The 13,667-nt window shown below is 44.5% G+C and overlaps 1 protein-coding gene across 1 annotated transcript in view; it reads left to right on the top strand.

The window, feature by feature from the left end:
- RXFP1 (relaxin family peptide receptor 1) overlaps positions 1-13,494 on the top strand; it is a 152,342-nt gene extending 138,848 nt beyond the window's left edge. The window contains exons 16-18 of the mRNA XM_074991881.1: positions 4,664-5,074; positions 7,029-7,247; positions 12,411-13,494. Of these exons, the coding sequence (XP_074847982.1) occupies positions 4,664-5,074; positions 7,029-7,247; positions 12,411-12,712 (932 nt within the window). The 3' untranslated portion in view covers positions 12,713-13,494. The remainder of the gene's footprint in view (positions 1-4,663; positions 5,075-7,028; positions 7,248-12,410) is intronic.
- The last annotated feature ends 173 nt before the right edge of the window (positions 13,495-13,667 follow it).

Here is a 13,667-nt window from a genome sequence, read left to right as displayed (position 1 = left end):
CCCTCGTGCATTGTGGCCAATGCTGTATATCCCTTGCACCCATGGCTCATGCATCCCTACACGGGACAAACTGACCCTATCCAGGAGTGGTTTAACACGTGCCTGAACCCAGCCCAGGACACGGTGGAGCAGGCCTTTGGCTGGCTGAGGGGGCGCTTCTGCTGCCTCCTCACAAGGCTGGAGGTCAGCCTGAGGAACACACCTGCAGTGGTGGGTGCATGCTGTGCTCTCCACAATATTGTGGAGAGTAAGCATGAGCACTTTGTGTAGGGATGGACTGCAAGACTGTGGCTACATATGAGCAGCCACCCCATGCCATCAGGAGAACTGGGACAGGGTGCAGGTGAGGGAGGCCCTCAGGGCAGCCTTTGCCAAGGTGTCCCAAGGACCCTCCTCCAGACACCCTCCACCATGACCCCCCCCCACACATGCCCCACTACTGCCCCCGTATGTGTGCCCCTCACCACTGCCCCTCACATAGACCCATCGCCCCTCCCCCACCTATCACATGGGACATGGGGGTGTTTGAAAATAAACTTGTTACTCTAAAAATGAACTGTCTGGGAACAACACCACAAATGGGGGGAATTATGTAGAGTGCGTGGGAGGAGGTGGGGACACTTGAACCTGGCGGGGGGCACCTGAACCTAGAGGAGGGGTGGGGGCACTGGAACCTGGAGGGGAGATTAGTCTTCTGTGGTGGTGGGGGGGCTGTGACCCATGATGGCTGTGGAATGCCCCACCACCCCAGGGTCCAGGGGCCCAACAGGGCTGGGACCACGAGGAGATAGGGCCATGGTGGGGGTGCTGTGGCTGCAGCCTCAGCAGCACAGGCAATAGGCATGCGGGGAGCTGGCGCAGCATGGCCCACCCTGGCCAGGAGCAGCTGTGTAAGCTCCAGCAGGGCAGCTGGAGGGACACCAGGTGGAAGCAGGGCAGCGAGGCTGGGGGCAGCAAGGATACTGGCAGGGCGGGAGGTTGCATGGGAGGAGGCATGGGAAGTGTCGGGGGAGGCAGCATGGGAAGCAGCAGGGGAGGTGGCATGGGAGGTGGTGGGTGTAGGCGCTGGATGACAGCCTGGGTGAGGGCCGATAGGGCCCCGGCGATTGCGCCCCAGGCCTCATGCTGGCACCCTATGTCCACCTCCTCTAGCTTCAGCCACTGCCAGAGCATGACGGTCTGCTCCCGGATGGCCCCTGTCTGTGCAGTGGACTCCTCCTTGTCCCCCCTGTGGCTGTGGTGGCATGGCCTCTGGGCATGGACCCTCATGGGTGGTGGGTATCCCGAAGGCCCAGCCCCCTCAGCATTTGGGGAGAGGCACCCCTAGCCCTGGACGGGGCTCATCTGGCCTTGAGAAGTGGTGCTGTGGAGATAAAAGGGGGATAGGGGCAACCCATCAGCCCCGTGATCTGGCCCCAGGAACCTTGCCTTCCACCACCTGTGACCAGCCCACTTGGACTGCCTGTGGAGGATTCTGTGACTTGGGAGTCCCCGTATGGGTGGGCCACATGCTGGGGTGCGGTCCATGCCACTCCCGATCCCTCTCCCTGATCTTGTGGGTTGTGATGCTATCCACAGCAGGAGGTGCGGAGTGCCATGCATGAGCCACTCCGTGGCTCCAGGACCGCAGCCAGCCAGATTGTGTTGGGATCCCACTGCCAGCATTACCTGGTGGCTCAACCCCCGGCCCGGGGTGTCTGAGTCACCGCTCACCTACCTGTGGGTGCCTCGAGGACTTCAGGAGTGTCCTGGTTGGATGGGTCCCAGCTTGAGGAGCCAGAGGGGTTCTCGAAGACCAGGGCTCCCTCCTTATCTGAGGATGTCTCCAGCTCCTGGCCATGGATCCTGCCTAGTCACCCAGTACCAGCTGGGCCTCTGCCTTGGCTGCTGCCATACCCACCATGGCCTCTGGCTTGGCAGTGTCCCTTGGTCCCAACAGCCAGTTGAGCGCCTTGTAGTGGGGGCAGCCAGTGGGCACTGCACTCAAGCAGCCAGCCGCATCCCTGGCCCAGGTATATGCCTGGTGCAGTTCCTTATCTTTAGACCTGACCTGGCAGCCAAGCAGCAGGGGTGACCCCGGGTCTTCAGGCCTGCCGACAGCCAGACGAAGGCTGTGGCATTCCAGCACTAGCCACTGGTGTGGAAAAGCACCTCCTCCTCCCACAACAGCCCCAACAGGTCTTTAATCTCCCCCTCACTCCAGGAGGAGGTCCTCTCTTTTGACCCTTGGCTGCCCTCCAGGGACCCCTCTAGTGGGTTGGAGGGGAGGTCCTGGGGGGCAAGGGGGTCAGGAGAGCTGGCCATGGGGCCACTGAGTGCCTCATGTGCCTCTGTCATCACCAGGAGGGCGTTCTGCTACAGGCTCAAGCAGTTGTTGCAGCCAGAACGCTCTCAGCTTCCTGCTATGGAATTTCTGGGTCACTACATCTTTAAACATGGCCGGATGTGCAGTTCATAAAGCCCCATTTGTGCTGGCGGATGTGTCTCCACATGCCAGCTGGCCGGCACCATGGAAGACTACTCTTTCAAAAGAGTGGCCTGCAGAGCGTCTACACTGGCCCTCTTTCAATGGTATGTAAAACCAGATGGCATCATTTCTAAATGCCCTTTGGTTTGTCAAAATACTGGAACTATTGCCTAAACAAGCCAGGAACCCCCCACCAAGGATGTTAATAGGAGAGCAACCTGTCACCTCCTACATTATCATCTTTTACAACTTTCTTGCATGCCTCATGGTATTTACTCATTTCCTTAAAGCCCCAATTACTGAATAAAAAAGAGACTGCATGGGAACCTCAACTGTCATTTTACAAAAGAGTTTCTAACACTCATGGTTGTAGTGAAAAGATGGAAAACTGAAGTAAAAATTAGATGGCAAATAAAAAGAATCCCAAATGTAGTATTAAGCCCCTTGCACAACCCTTGGGATTTTTAAATCAATTTCATGGTCTGGGAAGGAGGTGGTCTGACTCATGCATTTTGAGCATTTGGTTTGGCATACTGTCCCCCACCAATGCACCCAAGGAGACCTGCAACAGAGGGTTTCTGTTGACTAGATCTGGTCAGAAATTCTCCCCTAGAAAATGCTGACTTGTCAAAATCGAACTTCTGCAGAAGCTGTTTGATTTTGACAAAATCCTCACAGAAAGCAGGGGAGAGTTCTCCTGGAACCCTTCCTACCAGCACCAGTTCCCAGAATCATCATGCTTGGGTAGCCTGTCAGGCAGCCTGTTCTTGAACCAGAGACTACATGTAAGCTGGAGACTCCAGAGCTTCCAGGTTCCAGAATTCTGGGGCAGCCACTCATACACACTGCCCTGGAGTCAGGGACTCTATGGCTATGTCTACACCCACGAGATTTTTAAAAAAAAAAGCTGGGGCTCCTTCAAAAAATCCAACAGAGTGTCCACACACAAATTCTTTTGATACTAAACCAGAAGAAAGTGGCACTTTTTCTGCCAGCCCTCTTCCTCTCTCAGATGAGGAACAAAGCCTTTCTGCAAAAGATTCTTTTGGAAACAAGCATGTATTAGTACCCCAGGGGCCCTTTTTTTCCCTAAAGGGGACACCCCATGGTGCTGGATTTTTCAATCCCTAGTTAGTTCTTTTGGAACAGTGGGGGCTGTGTGGACCCTATTGAAAGACCAGATTGATTTTTTTAATACGCTTTTTTGTGTGTGAATGCACTCTTTCAAAAGAAGTTTTTTCAGAAAAGATCTGCCAGAAGAACTTCTTTTGAAGGAGCGCTGCAGTGTAAACATAGCCTATGGCTTTCTGTAGAGGCTGTGGCTCTAAGGCAGCCAGCTAGATGGACTGTCCCTGAGCCAGGGACTTCACGGATTCAACAGTCCACAGCTTCAGGTCATCAGCCATAGCCTGAAATTGCGAATTCCAAGGCTTTTTGGTTTTTGTTCCAGATCAGAATTAAACCAAATTTCAAAATATTGAACTCCTTCACAAAACAAAATTACCTTTCTTTGCACGTCTATTCCTGACAATGGCTAAGGCGGCTCAGCAAGGCACTTGCTGCTGCCCACTTTGAAAAGTGCATAGGAACCTCCCCAAAATAATTTATTTTTCACTGTGGAGCTAATTTAGCTAGCCACACGTGGCATGTGCCCTGCTTTGCGATCTTTTCAATCTTAGCTGGATGTTCTGCAAAATCAGTACTGTGCATGCCAATCATGTGATTTTCATAGAATGATAGCTTGGTCAAATTAAAACCAAATGTTTATAGCCCTAGCCAAAACATTTTATTCAATCTCAACTCTTTACACATCAAATGTGAGTGTTCTAGCCACTGTGGGACTATAACTATTCATAAAAAAGTGCAAAAGGTATTTTTGTAGAGATATATGTGTATTATTTTCTTTCATGCTTCAAAGCATTTTTTCTTATTAACTTAAAAAATCACCTTAAGGAAAGAGAGCCGGAATGAAAATATGTCAGTCCAAATGTTGGATATTTCCATAAGATGGTGGTAGTCACTGAAAACCATTAGAAATGAGAATTTTGCATGCTTAATTATAGTTATTGGAGGAACTTCAAGTACATTATTAGCATATAAATTGTAAAATAAAGGACAATTCAGATAAATAATCCCCATAATGTCATTTATCCATGTAAATTGTGTTCTTAAATGCTTATGTTTTTTTTTAAACAGGTGCTGACTTTCTGATGGGAATATATTTATTTGTGATTGGAGCCTCTGACCTTAAATATCGTGGAGAATACAACAAGCATGCTCAGTTGTGGATGGACAGCATCTACTGCCAATTGGTGGGATCATTGGCCATTCTGTCCACCGAAGTGTCAGTTTTACTGTTGACTTACTTGACTTTGGAAAAGTGCATCTGCATAGTTTACCCTTTTAGGTGTTTGAAGCCAGGAAAATGCAGGACAATTTCCATTCTGATTCTCATCTGGCTCATAGGATTTGTGATTGCTTTTATTCCACTGACCCACAAGGAACTTTTCAGAAACTACTATGGTACCAATGGAGTCTGTTTCCCTCTTCATTCCGAACAGGCAGAAAATACAGCAAGCCAGATTTATTCTGTTGTTATTTTCTTAGGTGAGTATGTCTCTTCCTTTAAATATTCTGGCTGGAGCTACTGCAGGAACCCAATTTTCAAACAAACATGGCAACCTCACTAAGATGCCCAAATCCAAATTTCCATGCTCTAATTATCATACAGATGTTCACCTTTGCAGTTAAGTAAAATGACCCAAGAATTACATTTGAACACCTTATTTACTCATGTTTGAAAATGGATCCACTGTGAAATACGACCTGAGCGGGATGCTGTAAGCACAGGGCAACCACATCTTCCCTGTCCCAAATATGGGACAGGGGAAATATGGCAGGTAGGGGCAGCTCTTCCAAGCCCCGTGGAGCCAGAAAGGAGGTGGCAGCCACCGGTGCTCCCCGGGAGCCCAGGAAAGTGGCAGCCACCAGCAATCCCTGGGAAAGTGGCAGCCACTGGCAATCTCACAGAGACCCAGAAAAGCCACGGCTGCTAGCATCCCTCAGAGCCCTGGGGAAAACAACAGCTACCAACACTCCCCCTGCTTTCCTGAGGCTGGGGTGGTGGGGGTGCAAATATGGGACAATTGGCCTTTTCGGCATCCCCAATACAGGACCATCCCGCCCTATGTAAGCTAAAAATCCATTTGTGGTTTTAAGATCCTAGAGGGATTAAGGGTAGTATATGTATTTGGGAAGGTGGGTGTCAGAGAAACAAAATAATATTAAATGCAACCCCATCAGAACTACTAAATAGTTTACATGGCAAATGTTCACTTTTTAGCATTAATCAATAGATATGCTTTAAGTGGGGCCACCAACCCCAATGTCCTGGAGAAAGTCTGACTCAAGTTCTACGCACCTGTCTAAATTCCAGTTGTAATAGTAGAGGGGTGGCTAACCGGTTAGAGATTATGAGCCAAAATAGCTGTGGATAAAGTGCAAAGAGCCACGTACTATTTATGTATCTATCTACAGATATAGCCATACAGTAGACCCTGCCACCTTAGGGTCCCCCAGTCCTGGCTGCGCTTGGCTCCTGGCTCCTCTCCGCTTGCAAGAACCAGGAAACTGAGCAGCCCTGCTGCACTGGTCATTTTCAAGTGGAGGAGAGCTGGGAACCATGTGTCAATCTGGCTCCTAGGTCCCCTCCGCTTGCAGAAGCTGGAAAACTGCAGCACTGGTCAGTTTCCTGGGTCCCAGGAGTGGCCCGAGCCGGGATGCCGCCTTGTTCCCAGCTCACCACCACTTTCCAGAGCCAGGCTGCTGCCCGATTCCTGACTCCCCACCACTCCCAGGAACCAGGAAACTGACCAGTGCTGCTGGTCAGTTTCCCAGCTCCCAGAAGCAGAGGGGAGCTGGGACCCAGGCTGCCAGCTGGTTCCCAGCTCCCCACCACTCATAATTTTGACTTGCATTATTACAAAGAATGTGTAAGTCAAAATTGTGTAAGTTAGGAGTCTACTGCATATTATATGTCCATATATATAGCTATACCTTATCTAAATAGATGAAAGTAAATATAATATGTGGCTCAAAGCCCTCCCCCTTCTCCAAAGTCAGGCACTCCCAGCCCCTCACTGTAACCCAATCCCCACCCGTCTTCCAGTGCCAGGCATGTCCAGCTCCCCTCCACCCATTCTAAACCAAGCCCTTTTCCCTCCCGCACAGCCAGGCACCCCCAGCCCTCCCCACTGCTCTAACCCAATGCCCATTATGCCTGGGACTCGCCAAAGCTGCCACCTGCTCCTCCCTCCAGGCGCTGGAGCATTTGCGCAGAGCGACGGTAAGCAGTCCTGGCACACAGCTCCAAGCAGGAGCACACAGTTCATTGATCAAAGAGCCATATGTGGCTCAAGAGCTGTGGGTTAGCCATCCATGTCCTAGTAAGTTTGTATACAGGATTCTCCTTTGCTAATTGCCCTATACCGTCTCCAACTCACCAGTAAGCTTCATGCATGGAAATAACCATTCGTGTCTGAAAATATTCCTTCTTGAACAGGTGTAAACTTGGCCGCTTTTATCATCATTGTGTTTTCCTACGGAAGTATGTTTTACAGCGTTCACCAAACAGCCATCACAGCAACTGAAATCCGGAATCATATTAAAAAAGAGATGACCCTGGCTAAACGCTTTTTTTTCATTGTTTTTACTGATGCATTATGCTGGATTCCCATTTTTATTTTGAAATTGCTTTCTTTACTTCAAGTAGAAATACCAGGTAGGTTGTTTCATTTCTAAATAAAAAAATCACAAAATATCCTCCTCAGAACCAGAACATCCATGATTCTGAAAGTCACTCTTTTTACGGTATGGGCCACTGATCTTGTCCTCCTGTAACAAAATCAGCAGACAAATGTCCCTTCTTCAGGTCAAAGCTTCAAAAGTCTGTGCTTGTGCATCATAAGGGAAGGGGAAGATATACTGTTTAAGATTTTTGAAACTCACAAAACTTTCCAGGGTTTACATTACACATGCTTTCTCCCAGGAATATTACATACAATCCCGCAATCCATGAACATGTGTTTTTAATATAGTCTTCATAAGGAATGTCTCACCAGAGGGGCTTTTTCTAATATTTGAACCCTGTGACCAACCCAAATGTCAGGAAAGGCTTCCTCAGCAGTTCCGCACAGTTCAGACACAGCTTACTGAAAGGTGGTCCAATAAAAGATATGACCATACCGTCATCGATACTTGAAAATAATATTGACATAATTACAAACAAAAGAAATCCCTGAAAAGCAGTAAATTGTTCTATTGTTTAATTACAAAGGGTCACCATGAGTAGCACTTTTAAAAGCAAGATTGGATGTTTTACTAAACTGCATGCTCTAGGACAGTGTTTCTCAACCTTTTTTTTTTTTAAATATATAAAGTACTCCTTTTCAGAAAAAAAGAAAAAAATTATAAATCCCCCCGCCGACTTCTCTCACATATCCCTAAGAGTACGCATACCACGGGTTAAGAAACATGGTCCTAAAGTAATCAGAGGTCTTGAAATAAGTGCCATTCAACCTTTCCAGATTACTGTACCCTTTTCAGGAGCCAGATTTATTTTACTTACCACCAAGTTACACCTCACTTAAAAACTACTTACTAACAAAAACATGGAAAACTAACACCGAAGACTATTACTGAAAACTTTCTGAATTTCTATCATCTTATTTTCAAATAAATAAATTACAAGCATTGTACTTACATTTAAATCAGCATAAGACATGAAGCAGTAGAAACAAGTCATTGTCTGAATGACCTTTTAGATTGTACTGACTTTATTAGTGTTTTTAAGTAGCCTATTGTACAATTAGACAAATATCTAGATTAGTTGATACACCCACTGGAAGACCTCAGTTTACCCACAAGGATACACGTACCCCTGATTGAGAAACACTGCTCTAGAATTTAAGAAAGCTTTATGGCCTGTGTTATCCAGAAAGCCAGATTAAATTACCACAATGGGCTCTTCTGGCCTTGGAATGTTTGAACTCATGTCCTCTGCCTACTGTCACACCAAAACTATAAGAGGCTCAGGCAACAGCACCCAAGATGTTAAATATTTAAATTTTTTCCCTTAAACATTCTACAAGCATCATCATCATCAATAACCGTGGGCTCAGTGCCCGTTGGTGTCTGATGCCTCTCTCACTACTTCCTTCCCTCTTTCCCTGTCCAGTGCAGAGTGGCTTATCTTATGTAGACTAGCTCTGCACCAATCTACTATATCATCTATCTATTCTCTGTGGGGTCTGCCTTCCCTATTCGAATCGTCCATTATGCCGTGTACCAGGGTCTTGATTTTTCGTTCATCATTCATTCTGCAAAAATGCCCAAATAGTGGTAGTTTCCGTTTTATAATCTTCGGCAGCAGGTTCTCTTTTGGCTGTATCTTTCTATATGATTCCTCATTGGTGACCTTCTGCACCCATCCTGTTCTCAGAATCTTTTTATAACAACTCCTTTCAAATGCCAATATTCTTCTCTTCAAATATTTCGTTATCACCCATGTCTCACATCCATACAACATGCTGCTGAAAACATACATTTTCAAGACACTCAGCTTCGTTCTTAAGTTAATTGCTTTGCTTTTCCAGATCTTATCCATTGCCTTCAAAGTCGTTCTTGCTTTCGCTATTCTAGTCGCTATTTCCTTCTTACAGTCTAGATCATACGTTATGTTGCTCCCCAGATATGTGAACTTCTCTGCATTTTCTAGTTCAATACCATTGATACCAATCTTCCTTCCTATTTCCTTATCTCCAAATACCATTGTTTTTATTTTATCAATGTTCATAATCAGTCTGTACTGCTTCCCTTCTTCGTTTAACACCTGCACCATTTTTGCTAGCTTCTCCTCATCTTCCTCAATGACAACTATATCATCTGCAAAGCTCAAGTTGTTACTTCTTTTCCTGTACACAGATACCCCTTCTACCTCTTCCTTGGTCTTGTCCATTGCTCTCTCCAGATGTGCAATGAAGATATTTGGCGATATTGGATCTCCTTGTCTCATACCTCTACTTGTTTTAAACCCACTTCCTAACTCCCTGCATGTTCTCACTGCTGCCTCCGCATTGTCACTGACATCCTTCAACAATCGTAACAGTCTATCCAACACCGCCCAAGTAACTTTCTGATCTATACTGTCAAATGCCTTTTGAAAATTGACGAAACAAGTGTATACATTCTTGTCCTTTCATCAAGCTTTTTCTGCTATCAGTCTTAGTGCCAATATCTGCTGTATGGTACTTCTATCTTTTCTGAACCTTTTTTGCTCATCTGCTATATGTTCTTCTATCTGTGATCTTAGTCTCTCAGTCAGTATCATCATCAGCACCTTGCCTAGATGACTCGTTAAGGCAATCATTCCGTAGTTCTTGCACTTCAATGTACTTCCTTTCTTGGGTATTGTCACTAGCACAGATCTTGTCCATTCCTTAGGCGCCTTGCCTTCTTTCCATGCTATATTACATAGTCAGTGTATTTCCTGAATCATGCTTTCTCCGCTGTATTTGATCATCTCTCCCATGATCTTATCATTTCCAGGGCTCTTGTTGTTCAGTCGTTTCACTGCTTTTTCTACTTCCTCCTTCGAAATATCGGTCTCGCTCTCGATGCTCAGTGGAGATCTCTCTTTCAGTTCTTCAACAGTCCCTCTGAGACGCTAGAATCCAACTGTGCTTTGTATAGATTGGTGCAATATCTCATCCATTGCTGCACAATCTTCACCTTGTTCATGAACACTTCTTTGTTCTCATCTTCGATAGCCATCTGCTTCAGTTCCCATTTCCTATTAAATATGCCTAATTGTCTTATACACCTCCCTAGTCTTACATGCTCCGTAATACCTCTCTATATCTTCACATTGCTCTTCTAACCATTTCTTCCTTATCCTTTCTGGGTGCTTTGCTTACCTCATTGCATTTCACCCTATATTGCTGTTCTGCCATCTCAGAAACATCTCTTCTGATCTTTAATGCTCTCTTCTCTTGAACCAACTTCAGTTTCTCCTGGGTAATCTACTTCTTATTGTTCTTTTCTTCTTCTGGAACAGTCTGCTCAACTGCCTCTTCTATACCAATGGCTATCCCGGCAACTCTCTTATCTAGGTCCTTCTCTGTGGCGATATTCTTAATCTTCTCTTTGACTGTTGCTCTGTATGCATTCCCTGTTTCTTCCTCACATAGCCTTGCTACATCTCCTCTTTTCTTAAACTGTGTCTTACATTTTCTTTTGAGTTTTATCTTGATGTCTGCGATCACTAAACTGTGGTCTGAATTTATATCCACTCCTTGGAAAGTATGGCACTTCTGTACTGATGCAATCCATTTTCTTCTTATCAAAATCATATCCATCATATTCTTGGACTTCCCATCATTCAATCGCCACATCCACTTCCTACAGTACTTTTGTTGGAACCTTGTGTTGCAGATCACCATCTTATGCTTTGCAACAAAGTCCAGTAGTTTCTCACCTCATTCATTTCTTTCTCCATATCCAAGCCTTCCCATGACTTTCCCCCACCTTCACTATCTGTTCCAACCTTTGCATTCCAATCTCCTCCAATGATCAAGACATCTTTCTTTGGTTTCTCCTCCACCATCTTTGTCAAGTCTTTATAGAATAGCCCAATCTCTTCCTCTGTGCTGTCCAACGTGGGTACATATACCTGAATGACTGAGACACTGAATGGTTTTGCTTCAAATCTCACTACCATCACTCTTATACTCACCGATTTGTATCCTAATAAAGCTCTTCTAGCTCTTTTGCTAAGAAGGAATCCAACTCCTGCTTCATGCTTTGTTTCATTTCCTGACCAAATGACTGCACAACCACATCTCTCTCCTGATGCCGTCCAACACATCTCTGCCAGTCCAAGTATATCGCATCAGTATCTCTCCATCTCCTTCTGAAGCAGCTCTAATTTTCCAATTGCTCAGTGTTTGGACGTTCCATGTTCCAAGGGATAGCATATGTTAGTTGCAATTTTCTTTTGGTAGCCAACTTATTGACCCAGCCTCGATTGCTCGATTGGTATCATGGACCTTGTTTATCTGAGCAACGTCCAAGCCAGCATCTTTTATCATTTAGTTGTAGTGGCATCAGATTTCATTCATGCTGTTGTTTGACAGTCAGTGCATTGACACACATCTGACCAACCCTCCTCCTTCATCCAGGCTTAGGCTTGGGACTGGCACAGAACTCATAGAGGCTTCCTGGCGGAGTTTTTCTACAAGCACAAAAGCTTTAAAGAGTGACTTATCTTTTTACTTAGGGCTTTTATACCATATCACAAAAAATACATGTTTAGCATAAAGGATGCCACCAACAACAGTACGCTCAGAAATTACAACTCTATCAATTTTAGTTATAAATACCTGTCAAAGGAGAGGCCTAGTGAGAAATACCTGCCTTTCAGAAAAGTGGGTTCAGCAAGTGTGTGCCAGAGTTACCTTTTGAAAGATGTAGTCAAATATCCAATGCCTGACACCAATACATGCATAGCAAATGTCCCACACCACCAGTAGGCAAATGAAACTTGTTCTGAAAATGCGTTTAAGATATGCAAGTCTCCACTCAAGTACCTAAGAAAATGTAATTCTATAAGTATTGTTGGAAGTAGTCACAGTGATGTTTGAAAGAACAAAGCCAAGTCATGAAATTCAGAATTCACACCCCATCTTCACCACTGACATGCTGGGCAAGCTTGGGAAAGTCCCTTCAAACTTTCCACCTTTGATACCCTAAGAGTAAAATGGAATAATTACCTCAAAGGCCACAGTGAAGATGAATATGTATACACTGTTTTTAATGCAAAGTACTATATACCAATACAATGTTATTGAGCACATACACTTTTGAATATATTTTTTTCCCCCTCAAGGTACTATTACTTCCTGGGTGGTGATTTTTATACTGCCCATAAATAGTGCATTGAATCCTCTCCTCTATACTCTAACCACAAGACCTTTCAAAGAGATGATTCATCGAGTTTGGTATAACTACAAACAAAGAAGATCCAAAGGAAGCAAAAGCAGTCAGAAAATGTATGGCCCATCCTTTATCTGGGTAGAGATGTGGCCAATGCAAGAGATTACACAGGAGTTAACGAAGCCTGCTATTTATACAGACTCCTCTGAAACATCAATAACTACACACTCCACAAGACTGAATTCATACCTATAAATATGCTTTGAATAGTCACAGAAAAATTTGCAGTCATCTTCAGATGTGGACTCATTGTTTTATAGCAGTAAGAAAAGAGGAAAAGGCTATAGCATTGATTCATGCCAGTGACGGCCATGAAGACATTTCAGATAAAGACAACAGATTGTGAACTTAATGGTATGTACATTTCTGAAGAGCCTTATGGAGTAATAGCCATAAGACAAAAATATTTATGCTAATAAAAATTCCACTATTGGCAAATTTTATTTTTTATTTTGTGGCTGAGCAGTCACAAATGTTACAACTGTCACTTTGTATCTTTCTAAATTCTAAAATGTAATTCAAATGTACTCTAGTGTTAGGCCACCAGTATACTAGCAATATAAAATTTAACTTTGAATGGCTATGCTTTTTCCTAGACTTAAGTCAACTGCAGTATTTTTCTGAGGAATTACTCCGATCAGGCATGGGGTACCGGACACCAATTAAAATGGTTCCGACTTATGAATACTTTAAAAAAAGTACAATGTTGAGCTGCATTTTTGGGGATTCCAAATGGAGCAATGAAGCAGATTCATCCATATGTCAGATTCTTTTTAAAAGACACTTTCTGATATTATGAAAGAAAGGGGTACTGGATAAAGAGACTTTCAGTAAATGGCTTGAGGCCTGCTGAGTCCCCAGGATGACACAGCCAGTAAAAATGCTCTTCTGCATTTACACTTTGAAGCTTTTTTCAAAAAAAAAAATGCAAAAAAAGATGTTTTTAATGTTTGCACTCAACTTCTTAAAAGACACAAGAAAGTAAGTGACTTTACTGTTTACAAAACTTTTGGTTATGTTAGAGTCAAATACAGATATGTATTGTTTCCACTACTGTATATATTGATTATTTAGAATAAATATTTACCTGATGATCAAACTGATTGTTTTCCCTTTGATGAAAACAGTAAGCACACCATATTGAATTTTA

The sequence above is a fragment of the Carettochelys insculpta genome, chromosome 4 (assembly GCF_033958435.1).
Source record: "Carettochelys insculpta isolate YL-2023 chromosome 4, ASM3395843v1, whole genome shotgun sequence".
Taxonomy (NCBI): domain Eukaryota; kingdom Metazoa; phylum Chordata; order Testudines; family Carettochelyidae; genus Carettochelys; species Carettochelys insculpta.
This window is presented reverse-complemented; position numbering and strand designations above follow the sequence as displayed.